Source organism: Sebastes fasciatus, chromosome 17 (assembly GCF_043250625.1).
Source record: "Sebastes fasciatus isolate fSebFas1 chromosome 17, fSebFas1.pri, whole genome shotgun sequence".
NCBI lineage: Eukaryota > Metazoa > Chordata > Actinopteri > Perciformes > Sebastidae > Sebastes > Sebastes fasciatus.
In genome coordinates, this window is record NC_133811.1 from 12791151 (window position 1) to 12817042 (window position 25892).

The 25892-nt window shown below is 41.8% G+C and overlaps 1 protein-coding gene across 7 annotated transcripts in view; it reads right to left on the minus strand.

Moving 5' to 3' along the window:
• adgrb2 (adhesion G protein-coupled receptor B2) overlaps positions 1–25892 on the minus strand; it is a 318655-nt gene that overhangs the window by 129990 nt on the left and 162773 nt on the right. For 6 of the 7 annotated variants that reach the window (XM_074613905.1, XM_074613901.1, XM_074613900.1 and 3 more), the window contains 2 exons: positions 3174–3257; positions 131–319 (listed from right to left, as the gene is read on the minus strand). In XM_074613905.1, the coding sequence (XP_074470006.1) occupies positions 131–319; positions 3174–3257 (273 nt within the window). Of the gene's footprint in view, positions 1–130; positions 320–3173; positions 3258–9416; positions 9635–25892 lie in introns of those variants that run through there. The other variant, XM_074613906.1, reaches the window with a different exon arrangement.

Consider the following 25892-nt stretch of genomic DNA (forward strand, 5'->3'; position numbering starts at 1 on the left):
CATGTGGGTATGAAGGCACCCTGGACAAGTCACCAGTCCCAGTCTTGGCATGTTGTGCCCCTACTATGTAAACGGCATCAAATACACTCCACATAGATAAAGATTGAACAGAACGTTCAAGTAAACATACCTGAGCCCGTGATCCCAGGTTCACCTGGACAGGAAGCGGTGTTGTTGCACATGCGCGTTTCCCTCAGGGCTCCGCTGCACAGCGTCCCGTAAGGAGAAGAAATGCACGATCGCGTCCTCACTTGCCAGCCTTGCCCACACGTAAGAGAACACACGCTCCACTGTGACCACTCCTCTGCCGCGGGGTCACCTGGAAAGCAAGACGGAGGTGGACAGAGACGGGGGTAATTGTCAATGATTCCAGTTTCATGTTTCTACAAGTCAGCGGGAACACAAAAAGGTCAAGAGAAAGGGCGTCATTTGTTGTAACATGATCACAGCTTAGATCAAATAAAAACCAACTGCAGGCTTTAAAATATCCTCGTAAACAATGGGTGATGTGACAGGTGACACAACACATCCATGTTTCTCTACATGTTCATGTGCCTATTGTCTCATAATCATAACAATATTCAACTGTTTATACTGTGTAATTGCAATAAATATTGGAGTCATACAGTTAAAAAGCCACAACAAAGAAGCCAGAGTTATGGGATCTGTTAGCGGAGATGATGACAATTCATTGTTGCATTTTCACTTCCAATTTTCCAAGAAACCAAACGCATCAAAACATGTTTGCTCTATTGATTCCTCTTAGCAGTTCGGGGTTTTTCTTTGCTCTTTTATTTACTGAAATAAAATGAAAATTCCCTTGGATGACTGTGACACCATTGCAATATTACTACAATAAAAGAACACAAAAACAAAATCGTAATCCATACAATTGTCAAGAGAAAAGCCTGGGACTATCTGACAGAAGATGAGAGGGCTTTGTGGTTACAATAACCAAAGAGAGACTTTCTGTAGTTATAGGAACATTTTCCCCCCCCTGGGTAGAAGTTAAGATCATTATTTGTTGGAGATAAGAGAGCTTTGCTTATTGTTCTATGGTAGGTGTATACTTTTGACACAACCTGGCTTGTGGTGCTATATTAATACCATTATATGATATTCCTGCATACTGTATCAACGCAATCTCATCCCACCTCGTCACATACTGACGCTCTGTCAGACCCTTCAGTCTCACTTATCGGTCGCAGTAATTACGTGTTTAATGTTGTGAATTAAACAAAAACACTTGCTTAGGTTTAGGCAATAAAACCACTATAGTTAGATATGAAAAACAACTGGTTGGGCTTAAAACTACTATAATTGCACAGTGAAAATGACACTGAACATTGTGAACACGGGACATGAACGAACAGCTGATTGTAACGTAATGCATGGGACATGAACAGTGGTCTCCTGGATGAAAGCCTTGTGTTTGTTGGACCCATCCACCTCCCCTCCTACATGCCCTGTGTGTCTCTTTCGATCTTCAAACTATGTCACCGCAGCACTTTCTCTTTGCATTTAATATTGACGCGGATGGGTTGACATTGTAGCTGATGGAAAGCTCAGAGTGTCTCATATCTCATATCTAATGCCATCAGCCATGATAAAGCGTTGGTATTTGGCGCCCTGGGAGAGAACGGGCTGACTATATAAGTATTGGTGATATGTGATTTGATTCAAGCCCCTTAAAGGTACAGTGTGTAGAAATTGGCGGCATCTACTGGTGTGATTGCAGATTGCAATCAACTGAATACCCCTCCGCTCACAGGCCATCCTTACCATAATAACACGACTTTATGAGCAATAGAAGTCAGACGGTGGCTGGCGGTACCACGGCTTTGCACTCTGAGGCTCACTTTACAGCAGTTTCACAAGCGTGTCGGAGAACTACGGTGCCCTTCAGGTAACGTAAATACGCAAAAGGCTCTCTCTAGAGCCAATGTTTGGTTTGTCCATTCTGGGCTACTGTAGAAACATGGCGGAGTAACAAGGCGGACTCTGTGAAAAGGACCCGCTCCCTATGGAGATATGCAAAGTATTCTCATACGGTTCGTATGATATCTTATGAAGAAGTTATTCCTCCTTTTTTGTTTGTTTTCCTACGAATGTCCAGCAACACGTGTCAACACACCGATTCTTAGTTTCAGGTGATTATACACTAATGAAAACATAATTAGGAATATTATATTCCATTTCTGCTAATAGATCCTCTGAAATGTTACACACTGGTCCTTTAATGTATATAAACCTTGATAGAATACTCATAAGGATGATGATCCTCTTAGAGATTCAACAATATTAATACTCGTGGAATTATGGTAACATGTGATCTCAAAGCTAAAAGGGGCTATAAGCCAAAAACGGGCTTCTTTAGATGTTAATATAGTGGCATAGGCTGGGTGTTCAGACATCTTTGTGGGTGATTCTGAGTCCTCCAGGCAGCTGTGGAGAGAGTCCCATTGTTCCCTCCGAGTAACGCCCTTGAAAGCGAAAAACCAAGTGTTAAGTCATCCCGCTTCTCTCGTTCTAAATTGTTTATGAGCGCCGTGTCCTTTGACGGAGGCGTCATCACATGGCGAATAAGGAAATCAAATTAATTGCATGTCCGTTAATCGCATTACATCTTCATTAACATGACGTGAGTCAGGGCTTAAGCTCATCACACACGCCCGGAGGAATGGAAGAATGGGGAGAGGCGAGGAGGGGATGGGGAGGAGGGTGGGTGGGGGCAGAGGAGAAGGACAAGACAGAGCCAGGGGTTTCCCTCGCGGTAGGGATTCCCTCCTCCACACAGTGGTGGCTGTGAATATGGAAACGTGTGTGTATGCATATGTGAACAAACTAGCATATGACCTATTCTAGTGTGGTTTAAAGCAACCAACATGTCATGTCATGTATGTATAAGGCAGATTCCTCTGCATCGTGTCATGAATAATTCCATTTTTCTTTTTCCGATGCTATTAATTATGCAACATTTTAAAGTCACACATTTTCACATATGCGCACATGTGAATGGCGATAGCTGCCCTGGTGTTCAGCCATGCCTCAGAAGGTAAATGTACAATAATTATTTATAAGGGACTCTTTATTTTTAGTTACAGCCTGTAAAAAGGTCAAGTTGGCTACTTTTGTTCCAGGCTGTGAACTCATGCACACATCACATTACTCACCAGTTTGTGCCTGAAACACACCTGGCTGGTCAGCTGATCGAGGTCTCTGGGTCTTCACCTTCAGATCGTCGTCATCATATGGGTCTGAAATAGACAAAAGACATTTTGAACAGATATAAAAAATGCCATTAATCGCAATTAATCACGGACAATGAAGCGATTAATCGCGATTAAATATTTTAATCGATTGACAGCCCTAGTAAGATCATAAATATTGGCGTGTAGATGTCTAGTTTGTTTACAAAATGCATTTTTCCATGGCATACAAAAAGTTGGTTTTAAAAGCTATAATACTGTAAATAAGTCCTCATCAGCATCCGCATCCACTTTGTACATTCAGAGGAGTCAAAAAAGGCACGTTTTTTTAAGTACATCCAAAACACGACTCTGGCAAAATAAAAATATAAACGCCTACATACCTTTGGCTTGCTCCTCGTAGCAGAATATTTAAAGAACACGCTGATACATTTCAGCACACATCGTGCAGAAACAGATAACAGAATGTCAAGTCTGCACTATAATCTCAGAAAATCAAGAGGAAGTCTATTCTGACTGTCTCATTAGCTCCGAGGCAAAACACGGAATGTCAATAAAAACATACATATTGAAATGAGAAGTAAGTAAGCAAAGTAAGTACGCTATGAAAAAAGTTTGGGCTCGGTTATGAAACTGTACAAATATATGGGCCTACGTATATTTAAAGAAATGCAGCAACACTGGAGAAAAGCCTGGATCAGAGCTGATTTGAAGTGGAACACAAATGCCGAGCATTAGTTGAGACAGAACGACTGCCTAGAGATGGAGAGAGAGCAAAAATCATGCAACACATCTAAATCGGTTTTGTCTCGATTGGTACAAACATACGGAGGCATGAGCGCAGTCTGTTCTGAATCTGTGCAAATGGATTTGTAGGCTTAGTTTCAGCAACACAAGACTTAATCAACTCCCTCGGCAGGGGAAACAATCTTTGATTTAGCAGATCTTTTTCACTTCTTCTCACCCATGGGATTTTTATTGCTGTGGTTTGCATTTGCGCAAAGCAGCTGAGACGTGCAGCGTATCTAAGGTACATTATCCACGTGGAATGTGATTGTTTTAGATTACAAGTGCAAAAGTGATTGACGCTGAAATTTCCTCGCATTAGCTCCTATCAGGGAGTTGACCTGAGGAAGAACATAAACACATGCAAGCACAACACATCCTCCCCTACGTCCCAATGCACAAAGAAAAGCATGAATCGTGCTGACGGTCCGTTATGATTGCTCAAACGCCCATTGCAACCAGCCCCTCTAATTTGGCCTTTTTACAGAAACAACTCTTTGTAAGGAACAAGAAAAGAGACTTCATCCTCTAGCTCTCGCTCTTTCATTCGCGCTGTCTAACTCTCCCTCCCACTCCCTTGTTTTGTGCTTTGTTCGCAGCAGGACCTGTGCTTAAAGGCCAAAGTGAAATATTTTACCACAGGAACAATGTAATAATTCAGTTTGTGTGCTGTCTAGATGATATCTGCAGCTGGCTACAGCCCTAAAAGAAATTACTACTTTGTGCATGTGTGTGGGTTGTTAGCTTCCCCTTTGTTTCGAGACAAACTGAAATTAGCTAATGGTTTCGACAGAGCTCTGGAAGTATGTTAGAAGACAAAGACATTGCCTCCTTGCCTGAACAAGACAGAATATTGTTGCATCAAACCGAGAGTAGACATGAACATGCCAACAGCTCTGGGATTTACAAGTTTTTATTAACCATACTCAGGTCAGCGCACAGTGCAAACGCCCACTTGCTTGGCTGCTGGTTTTACAGTAATATCTTATATCAAAAACATTAAACCTTGTGCCAGGATATAGTGCTCCTAGATATTTGTGGCTTGCATTTCCACGTTTCCCTGGCTTGATACATCTTTATCGTCATCTCCACCTCAATAAACACCACTCATCCTCCGAACTAACCGACGTTCATACAGCAGAAAATGGTACAAACGAAACTTGTGTTTAACTTGTGCACAACATGAACTTTTCACCTACAGTACGCTACTGCTTTTCCTCTCCAGTTCCTTAATAATCCTATCCCTCTCATAGGCTCGTTGTTGATTGATAAACCCTCCCCCGAATAGCAATTATCCAATCATTGCTTGGTAACCATAACTAGGCACAGAGGGCCCATCCAGCTTTGAAATATCTTTAAATGCTGAAGATGTGTGCATCGGGCCATAGTAAGAATGAAACTTGGTGTCAAAAGTTTGGAGGGCACACAGAGTAGAGTGCATACCATTAAGGCTGACTTCTTGCTGCAGGGGCCCGGCTTTGAGTCCGGGTCAGGGCCCTTTGCTGCATGTCATCACCTCTCTCTCCCCTGACTTTCCTGTCTCTCTCTAACTATAAATAAAATAAAGCAGAAATGCCAAAATCTATAAAAAAAAAAGAGTTTGGAGGATGGTGTCTTTTTTAAATGGTGTGTTTTTTCCTGCTGTAACATAAGCTGCAAATGATGCCCAGCTAACTAGCCTAATCTATAGCAGGACATGAAGCTTAGGTGTCAGTATTTTAGCATTATCATGTGTGTAGCCATCATGTGCATATTTAAGACCCCTTTTCAGCGTTCTCTATTTGAAGGGAATTAGATTGAAACAATAAAAAGCTGACGCAGTTTAAGCCCAACAGACCCGGTACCGGGTCGAACAGGTTGTAGCCTACCCTGTGGCGTATTTACAAAAAAAAGTCGCAATGGAATATGATGTATTTATAAAAGATATGCATGTCATACCGTTTTGAAAAGATGAGGTCTTCAGCTTTCAGAATCCATAAACCAACTGCTGTTGTCCAAAATATGTCTTATTATAAATATTTAGAGCGAGCACAAGCACGAGCCCGACGCTGACTTTCGTTGATTTGCCACAGGTGTCGCTGTTAAGAAGAATTTCTGAAAGTTACAAATAGTCCCTTTAACAATAGAGTAGTAGAAATATAAGCTTCGTAAAGATACGAGCAAGTTGTGTTCAAAAGATCTGGAATTATTTTTTTCTCTGTCTACAATAACATGCTTGTTATCACTGAAAACTAGAAATTCCAAGCTTTCCGACGCACCTAAACGCAACTCAACTCACAAGCATAGTGGGTGGAACGAAGCCGTCAAACTTCACATTTTACAGTCACACTCTTCTCACACTGACATAAATCTATGTTCTTGCGAAAATAGTTCATCAAGGTATATGTTATTCTAGCCCTAAACGGCATATTTTAGCTAGTTACTTATGGTTCTACAGCAAAGTTGGGGCTGATGGGAAGTCTGGGTGAGTCTCAGGCAAAACACAGCAGACCTCTGAATCAGTCAAGTTTGTCTGACTTGCACAGCTGGAGCTCTGACTGTCATATATTAATATTGATCAATATTAATTGTGTTTATTGCTATTTCAATGTTTTGGGAGATTCATGTTATTTGTAACATGGCTATAGGGAAATAAATAGTGTTTTGAAGTAAAACTCCCAGTAGACAGTCAACATGTAAACAGTAAACATGTCCAAAACATGGAGAGCGCCTGAGTATATTAATTGTATCATAAATGGTGTATTTTAACATATTTTAATCAAATTTACAGTCCCAGTTGTAGTAATTAGTAAAATACATTCAGTTGCATTATTATCCATGGGATCTTTGTCATAATGTGATACTGCCTATGAAATTAAAAAACTTAACTTAAAATTTTTTTTTTTTTCCTTTTTTTGCATCTCCTTTATAATCTCCATGGTAATATATTTTAATTTACTTACAATTGATTCATATTCCTTAGCTTCTTACCTTTCAAAGGAGACCCAAAATATGCATATAAGTCTGATGGTTGAAGAGCTATTCCTGATTCATTTGGGTAGTTATTTTAGGCATTTTGTCTGAGGGATGGGGCTAAGGGACAACAGGTTAATAAACAAAATCTGCTGTCTTCATTTCAGATGACAAACACAACAATTGTGGGCTGAAATGAGAAGCCAAGTTCTCCTCATCCTTTTCAAATCCCTCCTGCTGTTCCTGTCTACTAACGGCTGCAACAAAGCGAGCAACCCCATGTTCTTAGCAAAACAAGTGCTGCTAATATCACCACCCCACTGACCCAGTGTTTGGTCGGTTTAAGGTCTAACTCCCTACTGAAAGGATTCGTGATTGACGTCAGCGGGTAATCAATGGCACACAAGACACCACAAAGTTCAACAAGATAAAGTTTCAGAATTTCACTTTCAAACATCTCAGAAAATGTATTGATTTATTTAGAGAGCGACAGAGGAAGTGCTGGTCCCGATCTGGGAGTTTCTGAATCATTCTCTGGCAGAATCGGGCACAAATTAAGCCCTGTGTGTAGGTGTATATTCTGCACTTCTGTGCTTCTGAGACACAGAGGTCAGTGAAGCAGGACAGAGGAGTAATGTCTCACATAAAATGACCAGTGAGGACGACTTTTCTCTCTATCTCTTTATTTCTCTCTCTGTCTCTGATTGTCTCTCTTTCGTTCCCTCTCTCCGCTAGGTCCAAAGCACAGAGGAGGATTTAGATGGACACAGGTGCAGAGTCCTGCACAATCGAAAGCAAAGATCAATATGGATAAACCCCTCGAGAGTACTGACCTTTACAAACCCCACTATATTGTTTAATGTTCTGGACCGCACTTTAATGGACACATCATCGCACACTTCATCAAATCTTCTTGCACTCTCTCATCCCTACTTTTTTCCACCCATTTCAGCTGTTTCTTCATCTCCAGGGGAATCTATTTTCCATCCATATAGCTGGCAGTATCACTTCCAATCATGAGCAGGGTCGATAATCCTGTGATTGGTCGGGAGCAGAGGAGGAGATTTGAAATTTTACTTGTAGTAGTGCTGATGCTTCAGTGTCATCTGACAGAAGTGTCAGTGAAGAGAAAACGTCTTTTAGAATCTCGCCCTGACAAATGAAGAGATCACCTGTGCTGTAGTTGCAATGCGGTGCATTAAGAAAAAAAAAAGAAAAATGATAGGTCATCATTTATATATATTATTCAGGATGTGAGGACATTTGAGTCTACAGGAGTCAGGGTCTGCTAAAAGCAACTTCTCTGATCTCATTCAGCTGATTTAACAAGAACACTAGATGTTGAAAGAACAGAAATAAAACTGGAAAAAAGATTGCAGAGTGCAAAACCCTGCTTTTGTCAACCCATTTCAGCTGTCTCCTCGTCTCTAGGTGAATAAGTTAAAAAGATAGTTCATACTTTTGAATGGGGGTTGTATGATGTACCATAGTAGGTGTATTACTTGCAGTAGGTGATGGTTGGTGTGCCCCCAGTTTGGAGAAACAGACAGGAGTACTGACACAGGAGCAAAGCTGTGGATCGGCCAGCATCAAAATGTATTTTAGCCACCTAAAAGAAAATCTAGCGAAATCTGTTTAAGTGTACGCTATATTAAGAATATTTTCCGACAGGGAACTGAACTGAAAGTGAAACTTATCTGTACTGTTTTTGTCGACGGAGTCTGGCTGCTTTTAAGAGAGCCTAGATAAGTTTCATTTTCAGGTCAGTTCCCTGTCGGAAAAAAAGGCTGCCTGACGGCAAGATCAAGCGCTGAAAATATTCTAAATATATCGTACACTTAAACGGATATCTTTTTTTTTTTTTTAGGTGAGCCTTTCTTTTAAGTGGCTAAAATTTGTTTTTCTTCCGGTCCTGTCCACAGCACTGTATTGCTTTTTACCCGTGCCAGTACTCCTGTTTGTTTCTCCAAGCTGGGGGCGTGCCAACCGTCATCTACTGTAAGTAATACACCGACTATGGATAAATACCTCATACAACCCCATTTCAAAACACCCAAACTATCCCTGTAAGGTCAATAATCTTGTGATTGGCCAAGTGCAAAGGTTGAACTTGATACTTATAGGTGTACAATAAAACTAGTGACTTTAATACTGACAGGTATAAGAACTTATCAAGGCAATTTAATCACAAACATTGTAATAGACTTGGTGGCAGTTACTGGTAATGGGTATTACTGTGTTAAGAGATGTCCTTTGGACAGTTAGAGAGCAAAGGATAAATCATTCTGTTAAGTGCCAGTAGACATGTCATCATTTCAGTCAGTCATTTCAGTGAGTTTTGTAGCCAGTTGAAGCCAGTTTACATCTTCACGATAGTACATAAAGTGATAATCTGTGACATTTTCTTTTGAAAAAATGTCTTGGATCCTATTCCCTGTTGCTAAATGACATTAAACAAGTGCAACCTACTGACAGGAGTTCATCAAATGAAAAATGCAAGCAGAAAAGTCATCACAATGCTGGTCCCACTGTTCAACTGATTGCATTGCAATTCCACAAAATGTTAATGTCGCTGGTTATTTGAGGATAACCACTTGATTTGTTTGCCTTGCTAAGAATAAAGCAATGGTTCTCAAACATCCACCTCCTCACTCAAGGCTATTTTCTCTCCTTCCTCCCAACAAACGGCTGATAAAGTAGCATGTAGAAGGACAAAGTCCCATTCACAGCCCGCTGAGCGCTATCACTCAGCAGCAGATGCATTTGTCAGCTTCCTTGAACTTAATGCAAAGAGCGGGCGGGATATACCCGCGATGAACACACACGAGCGTGAAGGCATGAACACAGCATATTTAACACCTAAATACACACATTAGCAGTGACACAAAAGCTCAAAAATACCTTGACGTGGCAACAGACGCACGCTGAGACACACATACACACACATATACACCCCTACACAATAGGAAGTAAATATGGCTGATAAATAAACGTCATGCAGTAAAGCGGTTTTGAGCCCCGTACAAAGCAGCAGGCTGGGGAAGGGGATTGGGGCAGAGCCAGTTAGAGCCACAGGCTCCTTTGTCAGACTGAGCCGGGATTTAAGCCTGCTGGGAAGACTGTATGTATGTGAGTGTGTATGTGTGTGTGGCAGGGGGATCGCATATGGTAATATGGTAAAACAGCTGTGTTAAGTATAAGGCATGCACAAAAAACAGTAGCACGGAAATGTTCGCCGTTGACTACTGTCAGCTCTTTGCAGTGCAGCGTATATGATTGAATGCACACTCTCCAAAACACGCACAATCACACACACACACAGGCGCACACACTCACAAACACACACGCACAGCTATTTCTCAGCCGTATATCAAATCTGAGCTTATAGCTCTCTGGTGCTGTCCATTTACTCCAGGGTCCATCTGGGAGAGCCCAAACTGATAGAAGCGTACCATAATGGACTTTTTATAAGCTACTGGACAGACAGACCCACTCCATCTCTCCTCCACTCCTCTCTTACCTCTTTCTCACTCGGCAGCAGCAGATATGAAGAGAGAAGTTGAATCAGGTTGGTGCAGGACCCGCTTCTGCCCGTCTGCGGGGGCCCCAAGGTCATTTGTGTGCCTTCAAAATGGATTCAGAATCTAGTTTTCTCAGCCCCACAGGCTGACTGTGTTTGTTTCACACCTACACACACTAACACACACACACACACACACACACAACATATATACACACAGATCAACACAAGCCCTTCCAAACTGCCAAATTGGCTTTGTTTCATTTCACTTTCATTCTCAATCTCAAATTGCCCTTTTTTCCCCATTTTTCTTTCTCTTATTAGATATTTTCAAACCTTCCAACTCCCACATCGCACAGTCATTGCGGTCTATCGCTCTGCCCTCCACCCCCTCACCCTCTGTCTTCTACTTCAGCCTTTTCTTTCCCTCAGTTCCATAACAAGATGAGAATTTCGATGGATTTACAGTCCAGCGGACTCCGAGCAAAGCTACAGAGCTACAATCAAAGGGACGATCAATGCAGGGATGGCCAGAACAATTCATTCAAAGCATGGGCAAGCAAGACCGCCCGTATCAGGCCAATACTGCGCTGCAATGGCCGGATCAATTACAGACAATTACACCCATGGTTTAGCATGTTTGTGCAGAAACCTCTGTATCGTGCGGTAAGCCAGTGTAGCAGTGTTTACGACACAGCTAGAAGCATGTTAAATGGATCGATGTGAGATAAGCTTGAGCCCCTGGTGAACTTGTTGTAAAGCCAATGTTGGTGCACTTTATATCTCGGCCTCAGTCTGACACACAGTGTTTAAAGATACCACAGTTCCCTGGGTGAAAACCTAGTATCCTGATTTAGATATTGTATTATCTGTGAATGCAGCAGGGAAATGTCTTCAACATTGACTAATCAAATCATGAAACTCCAACAGACAAGAAAGCAGCACCAAGAGCAGATACCATTAAATAAGACAGAGTGTACAGCCATGGTAGCAGCTTTGTGAGGCTATAGGCACAGTGGCGCTTTGAGCAAGTACAATGCTTACAATGTTCACCATCTTACTTTAGCCTGTTAGCATGCCAGCATGTGTTTAACAAATACAGCTTAAGATGATGGGAATGTCAATTCCAATCCCAGTTTTTCAGGTATTTGGTCATAAATCAAAGTAGTGGACAAATTAAACTTCTGATCTGATGATGAAGCTGGATGGAAAAGGGAACAAGGATAACATTACAATTGAACCTGTGGGGAACACAAATGTCTTTATCAAATTCCACAACAATCTGTTCAATCGTCGGTGAGACATTTCATTCGTGGTAGTGCTAGAGGAAAGGTCGGGATCACCACAGTCCTTAAGATACATCCTTCGGACATCATGAATATCTGCACCCAACCCAGTCTCCAACAAAATTACATTCCCATACGAGAGTTTGTATGTGTTCGCGAGAGTTGGTGTTCATGTATTTACGTTCTGCAGGCATCGTGTATCTCTACACTTGTAGGAAGGTTGCATTTGCAGTTCTGTGTGACATTATTACTATGCTAATTTGAATGCAGTGTTGTTTAAGAGTAGGTTCTAGTAATGTAATGAAGTCATGATTTTTATTATCTTCATTTTCATTTAATTTTATTATCACTCTGTGTTGATTCTGGCAGCCCCTACGGATAAAAGCGGTAGTGTTTCCGAGCACCAGAGTCCCTTTTAGAAAACCTATTTTTTTACTGCAGCAGGATCTGACAGTCTGCCTCACGCAGTCCTGGTTCTGGTTCTCCTGTGCCTCACTTCCCTCCCAGCAATATGGTCATGGCCTCCAGCAGTGTGGTGGCGGTGTTGGCTCCCGGAAACAAGGAGCTTCTTCTGCCGGGGCACCGAGCTCTCCACCTCCCGCCGAAGCTCCGACTGCCGGGAAACCGGACCTGGGTCTGTCCGTGGCGGGCTGGTCACTGTCAGAGCTGAAGGAGTTTCTTATGAACCTGCATGATATCATCTGTTTACAACGTTAATACAACAGTCTTCCATCCCCCACGAAGGGCATCTAATCCTTTCAGAGTTGTTTACCCCAAGCTGCTCCAATTACAATGACAACGTGACTTCATATTTACACAAGACGGTTCCTTTCTAGCCAAAACTGTTGCATACTGGGGAAAAGACTGGTGTTAGTTTGACCCATCCACCACCCCTCTCGCCCGTAGTGGACTTTCTAGATTGTTGTACTCGTTATTACACAACATAACTTTCAATAACGTTAATATTCCATGTAATTTTCATTAACGGTACCTCGATATACTACTCACTTGTCACTTGTTGTACTATGTCGTTTGCTGTGGCCATCCGCAGACTTTTTTTGTGATACGTCAGACAATCGTAATCCACGACAAAATATGTTTCCTTCCAAGAGTAATTGAGACTGCAGTTTAGTTGTATGGGGATGTAACTTGTAACATTATAAATGTCTGTACAAAATGTCATGGCAATCTATCCAATAGTTTTTGAGAAGTTTCAGTCTGGACCAAAATGGTTTTGTAGAGGGAGTAAATAGAACAGTTATTTAACTTCTTTTTTTGTGGTTTATCAGTGGTTTCTAAAATGGTCATGGTTGGAAATATTATATCACCTAAAGAAAAGCTTCTAATCCTTGACACAAATTCATGACAAAAGAGCTAAACTGAACTCTGACAGTGCAGCCTACGATCTTTGTCACGTCATTGCCCTCTCCCCGCCTTCATCTCCTTCCTGCCTCTCTCTCCCTCCGATACAGATCTGCCAAAAATATCACTTCCAAACCCAACTTGGCATTTAACCGCGAGGCTTTTCACATAACAGTGATATGTATGTACATGACACAGCCACACGTACAGATCGATGACGGCTCACATTTTGCTTCTGCAGTGGTATGCTGTTGCCATAGAAACACCGTCATGCTGACGCCGTGAAGGAACGGAAGCGATGCGGGTCGGTGGGCTCGCAGAGGGACGGAGGGAGGGAGGTGGATTATAAATCAGTGTCCACACGTGGTCGCCGGTCGTGCGTCTGACGGAGAGGTGAATGGAGTCTGCAGACGGCTGATCTCAAACTGTGGTGAAGGGCAGCTGCTGTTGCTATGACTTTTTCTTCCTGCCTCTCTTTTGTCTTTGCTTATTTGTTCTCACTCTCATGCTTTGTTGATTTTTTTTTTTTGTAGTCAAATATTTAATTAATTTCCTTTCATTATTATTTATTTGTCTTTCTTTTTCCTTAAAATATTTCTGATGTTCTTTTATCATTTTCAGATTTTTCTGTCTTGAACACTGATATAGCACCAAAAATAGGTCTTTTGGCATGTATTCATTGCCTTTGTGTGAGTGTCTACAGTATCTTTATCTCGTGTATAAGCACACATGTTGATGTCGGCCATGTCGGTCCATTCATACATCTGCCTACACGCTGAAATGCATTCGTGCAAATGTTCTTTGATTAAAACACACACATACACATATACACACAAACTGCATATGCATGGGCACTTAGCTCGCGGGCCAAAGCAGCCCAGAGCAGCCCAGAGCACACTCTGGCAGGTGTTTTTCATGAATCATAAGAGAGTGGCATGAGAAGAGTCAGACTTTGGTTCTCCACTTGGTAGAAGTGGCAGAAGAAATGATACTCTGGCGCTGACTCCCGCCCTCATCCTCTCTCCTGAGTATGTACAAACACTCACACACCACTTACCTCTATACTCTGTTGACCACCTTTCATCCGAGGGAAGGGTCAGCGCAGCAGGACGGGGGGGGCAATCTTTGGGGTCATTGCACTCGGATATGCACCCCAACACTTGGTGCTCCCACACACAGTCATTCACAGGCTTAATGTGGCTTAGCAGTAGCGAGGTATTGCTCCAGCAAGACGGGGAGCTGAATCAGACCCACTTTCTGCTGTTTTGCTTTTTTCTTTTAGGTGAAATGGAAGGATGTGAGGGGGAAAAAAATGATAAGAGAGCAGAAAATAGAGGTGAAACCCAAAAGAAAAAAACAAAACAAGAGAAGCTCAACGAGTCGGTGACTCAGCCAAGCACTGATAACACTAGTGGTGTCCCAGATTCCTACATGGTTACCCTGCTTTCAGCTGGGAACTGGGAGATTGAGTTGAAACATATTTATTGTCGTGCTATTATTGATATTGCAGTGTTTTTTATGAATGGACGTTGTCTTTGTGTACGTTTTTCTGTGTTGTATGCAACTATTATGCTCTGGTACAGTCAGATAGAAGCTTCTAATGCATTGTGTGCTGTGTTTCGTTATAATATCTACTCAGGTTTACTCTGAACTGTTCAGTTACAGTGCGTTCTGTTTTGTACCAGACAATTTTGTAGATATAGTAGCCCTGCACTTGAGCATGATTGGCTTCCATAATATAAGTGCTAGAGTGTGTAATTTCTGTAATGTCTGTAATTTACTATACTATAGGCCTTTTGGAACAACATGTTCTAAAAACCAAGACACACCGATATGATCTGTCTGCCCATTCACACAAATGCACAACCATGACTTCATGCTCACGTAAAACGGCATATTTTCGCTCATACGAGCGTGCTCACAGCCACCCACATGACCCACTCCTGCCTGTAGAGAGTGGCCTTGATGGCTTGTGCAGAAGAATCACATAAGGTTGGTATATTGGAGATGGAGACTTACGTAACAAGCAGATAGCTATGTAAAGAATCTGCTCTGTGACTATTGAAAGAGTTTTTGATGTGCATCTGTAAGAAATTGTATGGCATCCTTTTGCAAAAGTGGAGCTTAGCGTAATCGTAAGTCGAGTTTACATTAGCTGATTGGCATCCGCTGCTTCTTTCATCCTTCACAATCACTGGCTCATTGAGGTGCTTGGCCAACCAGCTGACTTGCAACATCCAATCCCATTCATGCTGATGTACAGAACAGACATTATAACCTGATACTTCTACTGCAGCTTCCTCCGCCACCCCGACCTCCTCTTTTATGTGCTACGTTTTTTGGGATTGCTGATTTACGTAAGATTTAATGTTCATGTATGTGTTTATTAAGAAGGGATTCCTTCTTCCTCGTAGACTGGAATGAGTCCTAAAACCAGGAAATGAGTTAACATTTTTGTACTTCCGGTTCCCTTGTCTTGAAGTCAATGTTTTTTTTTTTAATGGGTTTTTGGTTAGATGCCTGAAATAAGGTCTGCAGTTTAGCTTAACAGGTTTTAAAGTTTTGTTCTACAACATAAAATAAAATAAATGAAATCCCACTCGTGAATGTTGAAACTTGTCTTAAAAAAGGCGGTTGCTGACAAGTAGCAAAATTAGACTACTAAACGTCATCACGCTGAACACTAGTCCACCTTTAGCTTAGTGGTGTTGACGTGAAGTCATGCGACTGTGGTGTAGTTCGTTTATAGCCTGACTTTAGCTTTTTACTTCTGGCGAGTGCATTTACGCTTCAAAAATAAATAAAAAAAGTGACGTTCATTCTTGAAGATCATTTTGCAGAACAAAACGCATGTAATACCATAAATGTTTGTTTGCCAAAGAGCTTATTTTCTGCAATAATCCAACACCTAATGGAAAAATCCCACTGACTTTTTGTCGACGAAACCAGGGCGATGCTAACTTCTTGGTTGGCATACAAAAAAATTGTCATCCCTGCAGCACTCTATTGGTGCACCGAATCTTTGGATTCTTCTCCCTCAAAGAGCAGAGACAAGGTTGTCGAGTCTCACTGAAACCATCTGCTATAATTGGTCGATTCCTTGACATTAGTGTCTCTGACTGAACCTACTTTGCACAGACAGCTGTCTCTGTTCAGAGGATCAGTATTTGGAACTCCTTATCCAAGAGACTTAAATGGATCACAACTAGGATCATTTTGAATTCACGATAAAAGCACTTTTCAAAAATGTCTGGAAAAGTTAGATCCATATCACTAGGCAGACGTTTTGATTGAAGACATGACATTGTTCTTCTGAAAACCTTCTTCAGTTCAGTTGTTTTAGAAGAGCGATCAGGCATTTAGTCATGGGTGATCAAGTGCCTTTCATTAGGATTTATCTACTAAATCCAGGCCCAAAGATCTTTCTGATATCAGATCATTCTACCTTGCCGTAATTCCATACTCTGAAAACTGTTTTTTTTTTTTTTGCTTGAGGTGCACTTTGGGTCTCTTGCGCATTATCATCTGTGATATTTCTGCCGGGTAAGGTCGAAGTTATACTGTGATGTGCGGCATTAATCACGGAGGTTCTCGTTCATAATAACTCTCATATCTTTGGCAGAGAGGATTAATATCTGGCATTAACAAATGTGAGTCTGCCAACTTTTTCCTTCCCCTGGTGTGATAGAAAGAGGGATTTCACAACATGGCTGTACCTGCAGAGGATCGCATTCTGTAAAACTGCAATCGTAACTTTTCAGCCCGTATAAGCTTTATGGGTGCTAAAAAAGAAAGGATGGCCTCGAAATGTAGAGATAACCAGAGGGAAGTGACAACAGAGAAAGTCAGGATAGAGAAACATGGGCACAAGAACACTTGATAGATACTGCAGATAGACGGATCAGCGGATACGTATTGAACCTAAATACTCTTTTGATACTGATCAAAATGTGTTCGTAACACAGTGTTGGGAACTGTCAAGAAATGAAAGATGCTTGGTGCAGTTCAAACGAATTCTGGTGGACTTGCCTGTTTGGTTCAGTTCATTTGAAAGCTGCCAATCAAACTCTGGTGCAGACTAAACAAACTTTTCTGGTGTGAGTTTATTTGAGGACTCTGGTGTGGTTTATTTGTGGTGGGTAGGAAAAATACACCAACCACAGGATTTCATTAGAGTAGATATGTGATATTAGCGTGAATTCAAAAGCTGAACTCCATCCTTTTGCTGATCGTGAACTGTCAAGCGAGACATTTTATAAGTGATTTACACCTGACAGTTTATTAGGTACACCCAGCTAAAACTAATACAGTGTATTACAACAGCCCTGCGATAAATCCAATCTTCATTGAGGTTGCCATTTTTTAATTTTTTTTTTTTTTTAACTATTTAAGAGTGTTGTTGATTAAAATATATGATCATTTTGGAGGAGGTAGCTTGTGGTGTTTCTGTTATTTAACCTACCATCATGTAAAAATGGTGTGGAAACCTGTCAGTATAACACAATACAACTCAAAAGTACCACAAACTACAGCCTCCAAATTGATCATGAAGTTGAATAACAACCTCTCAAAAACAGGGATTTATTGCAGTACTGTTGAATTAGAGACCTTGATGAAGGCCACAAGCAACACATTCTCACTTCCAACTCCTCAAGTACCGCCGCTTGGTTATAGTGCCCCTCGGCATCAGAGGCCGATGCAGGGGCTACCCCACTTTCGTTACTTTTGGACGGATGGGTGGCGTGTCAATATACACTTGTTACATGCAGCGGTCGATTCCACGGGAAGTTAGGTTTAGGCAACACAACCACTTAATATGGTAAGGAAACGGTTGTGGCAGACATTAATTTCACTGACTAGCAAATCACGTGACTCACGTGACTAACAACTGACAAAATAAATCAACGTTACTTTTAGTTTCATACGGGTTAGTTTAGTTTCACAAACAGCCGTCTCCTGGTTGAATGTCTCATGTTTGTTTGACCGATCCACCACCCTTACCGCCTGCCTTGAATGGACTCTCACACTATTAATACTATGTCACTTGCTCCGACCGTCAAATAACACCGTGGGTGGGTTTACTTTGCAGTTAGTTGAAAGCCCGGTTCGCTAAAGGGTGCCTCCATGCATTGGGTTCCGATGCTGAGGGGAGCTGCCCAATCGGAGGTATTTGTTAATTGTATTTAGGCAAAGATCTTCTGTGATTGCGAAAAAGGTTATAGTAGAAAAAGTTCTTAAGTAAAGTATATAGGAAAAAAAAAATAGTATCAAAACTAGTACCAAAACTCAGACATTGTATTGCCGCTAGTATTGAAAAGCCATGCTCCCCCATCCTCCCTCTCTCCTCCTCCCCATGTCCTGTACCCCAGTATCCCATATTATTAACCTCTCTCTCTCTCAATGTGTAAAAAATAGGAGACAAGAGTATGACCTTGACCTATAGTAAATACTTCTTCACTCCCCCTCAGTGTGCGGTAGTCCACCCGCAGCAAACACACACACACACGCACACGCACACACACACACACACACACACACACACACACACACACACATACACACACATATATATATGGCCCTCAGTGGGAATAATCTTCTCTTTTACAGGGCTCAAGGACTTCCAGGGCCTCATCACTTCCTGAGATGAGGCCTCTCGGCTCGTTCATTCCTTCTCCCTCCCCGCTACAAAATGTTCCGGGCAATTTAATCCAAGGAGAGAAAAGGTGTTGTGCAGAACGAGCGCCTGGATAAATAGCTGAGAGCAATCGGGTCACAAGGCTAATCGAGAGAACAGTGCAGTCATGCGGCATGAAGGGAGCTCCATGCTAAAGAGTTAATTTCAGCCAGGGAGGTCAGCAGGGCTAACCAGAGTTATGCATCTTTCCCAGGGAGAAATGCTGCGTAATGCGTAGCAGCTACGAGGTTGGTTGCTGTAGGTATTTTTTTAACACCCCTAATTTTGAGACCAGCATTCTTAGTTAAATGATGCTGTCGTGAATCATCAAAATAAGACTCTGTCCTAGATTTCTGTTTGGTTACTCGAGCCGAAGCAAAGCCTACGTGGGTGTGCGCGTGCACGCACGTGCGCGTGTGATGAGTGTGTTTTTAGTGATAGTGTGCATGCCATTCCGTATGAAAAATATCACTCAGCAAGACATAGCATGAAGCATCTATACTCTGGAGAAATTTTAGCTGGACGTGATTAAAATAAAATAAATATTATAACAACATTTTTCTTTAAAAGGTTTTGCTCCTCCACGTCCTCCTTTGCCTTCGCTGGCATCAATTTATAAGTGCTTGTTTTCACTTTTACTAAACTGAAGAGAACAAACTTGTAAGATATTAATTTTTTTTTTCTCCAGATATTATGTTTCACCATCTGTCATTGTGAAAACTTTGTTTTGTTTTGGGTTTTTTTTGTACTGGAAGAACAATGTGTTGCTCTTATTTTTTTTTCCAAAAGTGATAATTTAACAAAAAACAATTAAAAGTATTGTTGCTATACTGCCTATCCCAACCAACAATCAATATCCTCTGCAGCAATAGTTGTCTCTTTGGCTATTGGGCAGCTGCTTAAGAGTCCACAAGCCCACAGAGCTCTGCATCTTCTCAGATGTGCATTTATCCGCCCAGCGGAAGTAGCAAATGAGAGCTTGCTGAAGAAATTTAACAGCGTAGGAAGACAATGAGACCCGGGAGCTGACACAACAAACCACGAATAAAAAGGAACTTTGTACTTTCATCTGGTTTTAAGAAAAATAAAATACTGTGAGATGTCCAAACTGCTCTGACATGTTAGCTGTAAGAGCTTTATGATGTGATAATATGTGGAGTCTCTGTTGTTCAAGACTTTATTTTGGTGTCTAAAGAAGACAACAACAAAAACAACAGGGGACATGATATAGCCCCTTTAGCTTTGGGCTCTATACATAATTTAACACAATGCAGAGAACAAATTTATGGTAAACATTTTGGTGGACACTTTGATACAAACTGCTTTACAATATACAGCAACGAAACATAGATTTATATAATTCAGTGGTCCAGTGGGAGCAAGGCTTGTAGCACACCACTAGCATCCTACTGAGGTATACAGCACAGGGGGGGGGGAAAAGTATATAGAACTTGCCTTTCTTCCAGTATGCCTTGCGGTATTGCAAGACATTATCAGCATGTCCCAATGGGATTCAAAACCCCTAACCCCTGCAGTGTGAGAGCCATGCACAACCCACTGAGCTGGATCTATATGGAATGAATGAATCAAGTATAGTTCTGGTACTAGAAACATGCTATTATGCAGTATTTTTATGAACACTGGGAACAGTTTTATCATTAAATGGAAAGGATGGAAAAATGGAATCCACTGTTCTAAGCATAAAGGTCTGCCTTTCCACTTCCCCTCCCTTCTCCTTCTCTTAAAAAATAGAATAAACCGTCAGCCATCGCACTCCTGTCCCTTCTAGGCATAAATGTGCCACCCTAATCACAGTGTCTCTCTGTCACTATCAGTCACTCTTGCACCTGCTTGCTACACATCCACTACTCTCCTCTCTCGCTTTCATGACTCTCGTTGGTTACCGTCCCCGTCCCCCCGTCAACCCCCTTGACCCACTCCTTGTCGTCTTTACCCTATCACCTGTCTATCACTCACTCTTCTTCTCCTGTCGACTCCTCAGCAGTCATACCTCGGAGTGAAAGTGGAAATGTGAGAGGCCACCGAGTGAAATTATCATTTCCTCTGCACCTTTCTTCAACTCCTACTCCTCCCCTCCTTCATCTTGGCCTCCACGTGTCCTACTTCCAAAACCTGGAACAATGAACTTTGCAAAGGATTGCCATGAGTCAGGGGTTTTCAAAGTCTGACACTGTGGCCCTGCCCTCAGACAAATCTTGGAAAAAGACACCGCTTCACGTTTCCTTAGTTTACTTGCTTAGTTTTGCTAAATTCCTGAATGCCTATGGGATCACCACGATGTTATTTGATCCCATAGACACTCAATAATTTAGCCAAGATAGCCTAACATTGCTGTTTGACATAAAAAAAAAGGTCTGTCGTAGGGTATTTATTAGTTTCTGACTCTGGGGAAGTGGGAAAATATAGTTAAATTCTCCCAAAATACTGTATGTCTTAACTATCTCTTTAACCAAATCACCTGTGGGCAACCTCTGGGTCGGAAAAGTGAAGCCAATGCAGAAGTGTCTGATTGTATAGAAGTCTATGAGAAAATGACCCTACTTCTCACTTGATTTATTACCTCAGCAAACATTGTAAACATGAGTTTATGGTCTCAATCACTAGTTTTAAGTCTTCTTCAGTACAGCATGATGTTCATTTAGTAAATTATGTTCCCATTTAGAGTCAAATAGACCATAAAGCAGGGTATGCTACCTTGTGATTGACAGGTCGCTATCACGGCGTTGTCCGGTCTGGAGGTTGTCCATGTTTTAGTCTTACAACTTTAACCCTTTGACAGTGTGTTTTCAGTTCATGAAAGTTAAAGTCTTATTCAGCGTTTGGTTGTACTTAACTCCAACCTCTCGTTTCTCTTGTGGTTGCAAATAATAAAGATGGTGATGGCCAAAATGCCGAACTCGAGGCCTCAAAACGGCAGTCCACAAACCAATGGGTGACGTCACTGTGTATGTCCACTTCTTATACAGTCAATGCAAATTACACACGTTAGGCTATTCTATGTGATCTTCTTTTGATAACTAATGTTATAACAAATGTAATATTGTATCACTTCCATTCATTGATCCTCCCCTGAAACAGATTGGCGCCCCACTGGCCCGCCTCTGCCTTCTGAGTCTATAGATTATAGAAGTTTGGCACATGGCACAAGGAAAAGCAAAGCCTTAGATGTCTTTTTTGTTCGTCCAGATCAAAGTGACAAATGCTCTGAAAGAAATAAGAATAAGAATAAGAAAGAATAAGAAATATTGTTTTAGTGAAATTTGTGTGAAGAAAGTCTTGCCTTTCTCTGAAGGACAAAAGCGGTGAATGTGAGGGAATATAATAACCAATAAATGAGAGCGAAAACCACACAGCAGACAACTCCGACACAATACCCAGCTTCAAAGTACATTTGGCCACAAAATGAGCTTTGCCTCACAGTCCGCGTTCTACAGATTCCACAGATGGTGCATCATTTTTAGTGTAAATACAATGAGGCCAGAAAACGAGGTGAAGGTTTGCTGCTATCACCCGATTTTCAACAAAAATAAATCCATGAACATAACATCCTGCAGTATTTTCATGGCAGACTAGTGATTTCACCATACCAGGAAGAGAATAGACGGTGTGACATTCATTTATGTATTCTAATGAGTGGCTGTCATACAATGCTACACGAACAACCTGCTGGGAATGGGAGAGATGCAAGCCATTGAACTTGCCACCAACGCATTGCATCATCTCATGGAAATGTACACTAGCAGTTCAGGGAAATAAGATTCTACCTGCCTCATCACATTGCATTCTGTGGCCTTTGCTTTCCCCCACATCTTTTACTTGTGATTGACAGATGAGTGTGTGCACACTCGTGTGTGGTAGACTGAGAGTGAACATTGCCGTCTGCTCCTCATCTTAGACCAAGGAGCAGGGAACTCTGGTTTTGCACCCGATTCGACTGTTATCAGGCCATTAAATAGGTGTTATCAGTCGCTATAAGCACCATAGATGAGGGTCAATAGGGGCCTACTACACATACTTGCAGATGTTGTAAAACTGAATGAAATGTTACGTTTTGAACACAAATAAAAATACTTCTTTAGGTAGGCAACAAAACTACAACTTCTTTAGGTTTAGGCAAAAAAAAGTTAAGTTTAGGCAATAAAACTACAATTTATTTAGGCTTAGGCATTATAACGACAAGTTCTTTAGGTATAGGCAAAAAACCCAGTTAGGTTTATGCAATAAAACTACAACTTCTTTAGGTTTAGGCCAAAAAAACTACAACTATTTAGGTTTAGGCAATAAAACTACAATTTCTTTAGGTTCAGGCAACAACAGTAGGCCCCTATTGACCCACATCTATGGGGCTTAAAGCAACTAATAACGCCTATTTAATAGCCTTACAATAGTCTTATCGGCTGGCTTTTGTGGGGTTTGAAATGTCATTTTGATTAAAGCTCCTAGTTTTGTCCTTGTTCATACTATATATTTCTTTCTTTTTTTGTGTGTGTGGGTTGTAGCCCAGGTATTATTTTCTTCTTTGAGAACAAGTGTCATCATCCTACATTCCCAATTACCTTTTTGTTGAGTTTATTTGTTGGCTTTCTCATGTGACTCTACCACGTTGTTCCTCTCTCCTCTCTATTCCCTCTCTTTCAGTATCCATAAGTCTCTCTCCAGAATTCCCCGCGTCAGCTAAATGTCGCGCTGATTAATCACTTGATTACTTCCAGCCAATAGTCACATTGATTAACTTTGCCACATGATAGCTTTCTGGTTGACTCCCCAGAGAGTAAGGACTCTCTTCTGATGGGAAGCATGTAGGGGACTTCTGTGTAAGGCTCTGCCACGGAAGGTCAACCGTGTCCGAGACATCTCGGTGGGATCACACACCGTATAGAGCGACAAAGAACATTGAGCTGCCTTTGCCACATAGAAAGAGAAAAAGCCTTCTGTTCAGACAGCTACACAATCCCTTCAGGGCTGTTGCAGTTATAGAGGAATAAAACATCTTAAAGCCATTGACATCTTGAAACTGACTATGATTTTTTTTTTTGTTGCCCTCTTTGAACCTGAGCTGTTTCAAGTTATCGGTAAAAGCAAGAATGTGATGCAACGTATTATCAAGCTTGTGTTTCGGGCGGCATCAAGAGAAGCATTTCAATCACTTGTTTCTTTTGAAAAACCTCTTGGGCTGCATTGTGTTGCCACAACCACAAACATTCAAGGACCTTATATCATTGTTTCGCTCAACCCAGCGACTTCACTTGGATGTTTCACGCAGCGCTCCAATATCACACACACGCGAGTCAACACAGTCAATACAACGCCGGGTCTATCTCCAGCTCCGCATGTGGTGTCTGCTGTAGCAGGAGATCATAAGTGAAATGAAAAAACAGATAGAAATAGAAAGGAAGATGAGCTTGAAAATGTGACGGGTCACGCTTTCAATGCTTCCCGTCCTCCACGGGAGAGCTGTCTATACGTGTGTGTACGCGGACCAACAGATTCCACAGAGAAGAACATTGAGAGAAAAAGATGCTAATGAAGACGGGGGTAACTGAGCTCACCTAAAGCAGTGATTGAACGCTCTGGAGGTGGAGGGTGTAGAGAACTCAAATAGCTGCAATTAAGTACTTGAAATACTGAATGTACTGTAATGATCCTTGCATAAAAAAACCCACACAAGCAGCGTCTGAAATCATCATGTGCAATTAACATGGCTGACTAAGTGCACTTGAGAGTTTTTGTGCTTTTATCAATGGAAATGGGATATTATGGGATCAACTTTAAAAAGGTTTTGTTTTCTAGAGTGCTCAATCCTTGGGGCGGTCCAAGCATCATTACCGTGGTAACAACCCCCTTAAGCCAAGTGGTTGATAAGGGACGGGACAGCTGTCCAAGCAAACCGTCACAAACTGGCGTCCGGCTCTGTTACACTTCATCAAAGCCAACAGCTGCGTGCACGCAAGAGCTTCTTTTCCTCTACGAGTGGCTGCCGCAACATTCATGAGTGTGTGTGTGTTTGCCCGCATCTGTGTGCGCGCTAGTGTGCCCAGGGAAAGGGTAATGAGGACCGCTGGGGCTCGTTTAAACAACCAGGGTTCACTAGCAGAGAAGCGAGCTAGAGGTAACCCTCCCCGGAGCTTGGAGGGTGGATGGGGGGGGACGAAAGCAGAGCAGCTCCAGCGCTTCCCGGTCTTATAATCTCCAGCCCACATCGCATCAGGACTCTGCCACAAGCTTGGTAGCCCACATCCTGACCCCTCAGCCCCTCCCCAGGGGCCCACCGCTCTCAGTAGTCCAAGGAATGGAGCTGCGTCCTGTGGGTGTGAGCGGCGGAAAAGTCCTTTAGCTCCATGCTGTCTTCCCACCTCCATTGTGGCATCTGGATCCAAGTTTTCTCTGCTAATGAGCATCTATAGAGTATGCTACCAGAAGCGGTTGCAAAGAATGTGGCTAAAGTAGAAGGCAAGAAACTCTCGTTTTGTGATGGTTTTTATTTGCACGCATTGTCTCTTTAAAGCTGAAAATTGGAGCAAATTTGATTAAAACAATTTCTTTTTATAAAACTTTCTATATCCTGACAGTAGTGCATGAGAAAGATAATCTGAAAATAAAAAAAGCATGTGCCTCTGTGTCCTCTGCTGCTCCTAATGGCATCTGCAAGATTTCACAGACCGGAGGACAACAACCAATCGAGCTGGAGCCTGTCGTCTCTGAGCAGCTGTCAATCACTCGCAAACTTTGACCAAACGGTCAAACTAGGCAGCGCTGATCAAATATGTATAAATATTCTGTTATTGTTATGCCGATTTCTCGCCTCAAATGTTGTCAGAAATATCTTGTGGTGTACTGTTTAACTGTAAAATGAGAAAGTTTGTGATCCGGCAGCCATGTTGAGATCAGTTGAGGAAATACGAAGGCACCGCCCACCAGCCGGAGCAAACTTTCTCATTTTACTGCTAAACAGTACACTACAAGATATTTCTGAAAACATTTTTTCAAATAGGCATTACAGTAACAGAATATTGATTAATATTTGATCAGCGCTGCCTAGTTAGACCGTTTGATCGGATTTCACGAGTGATTCACAGCTGCCT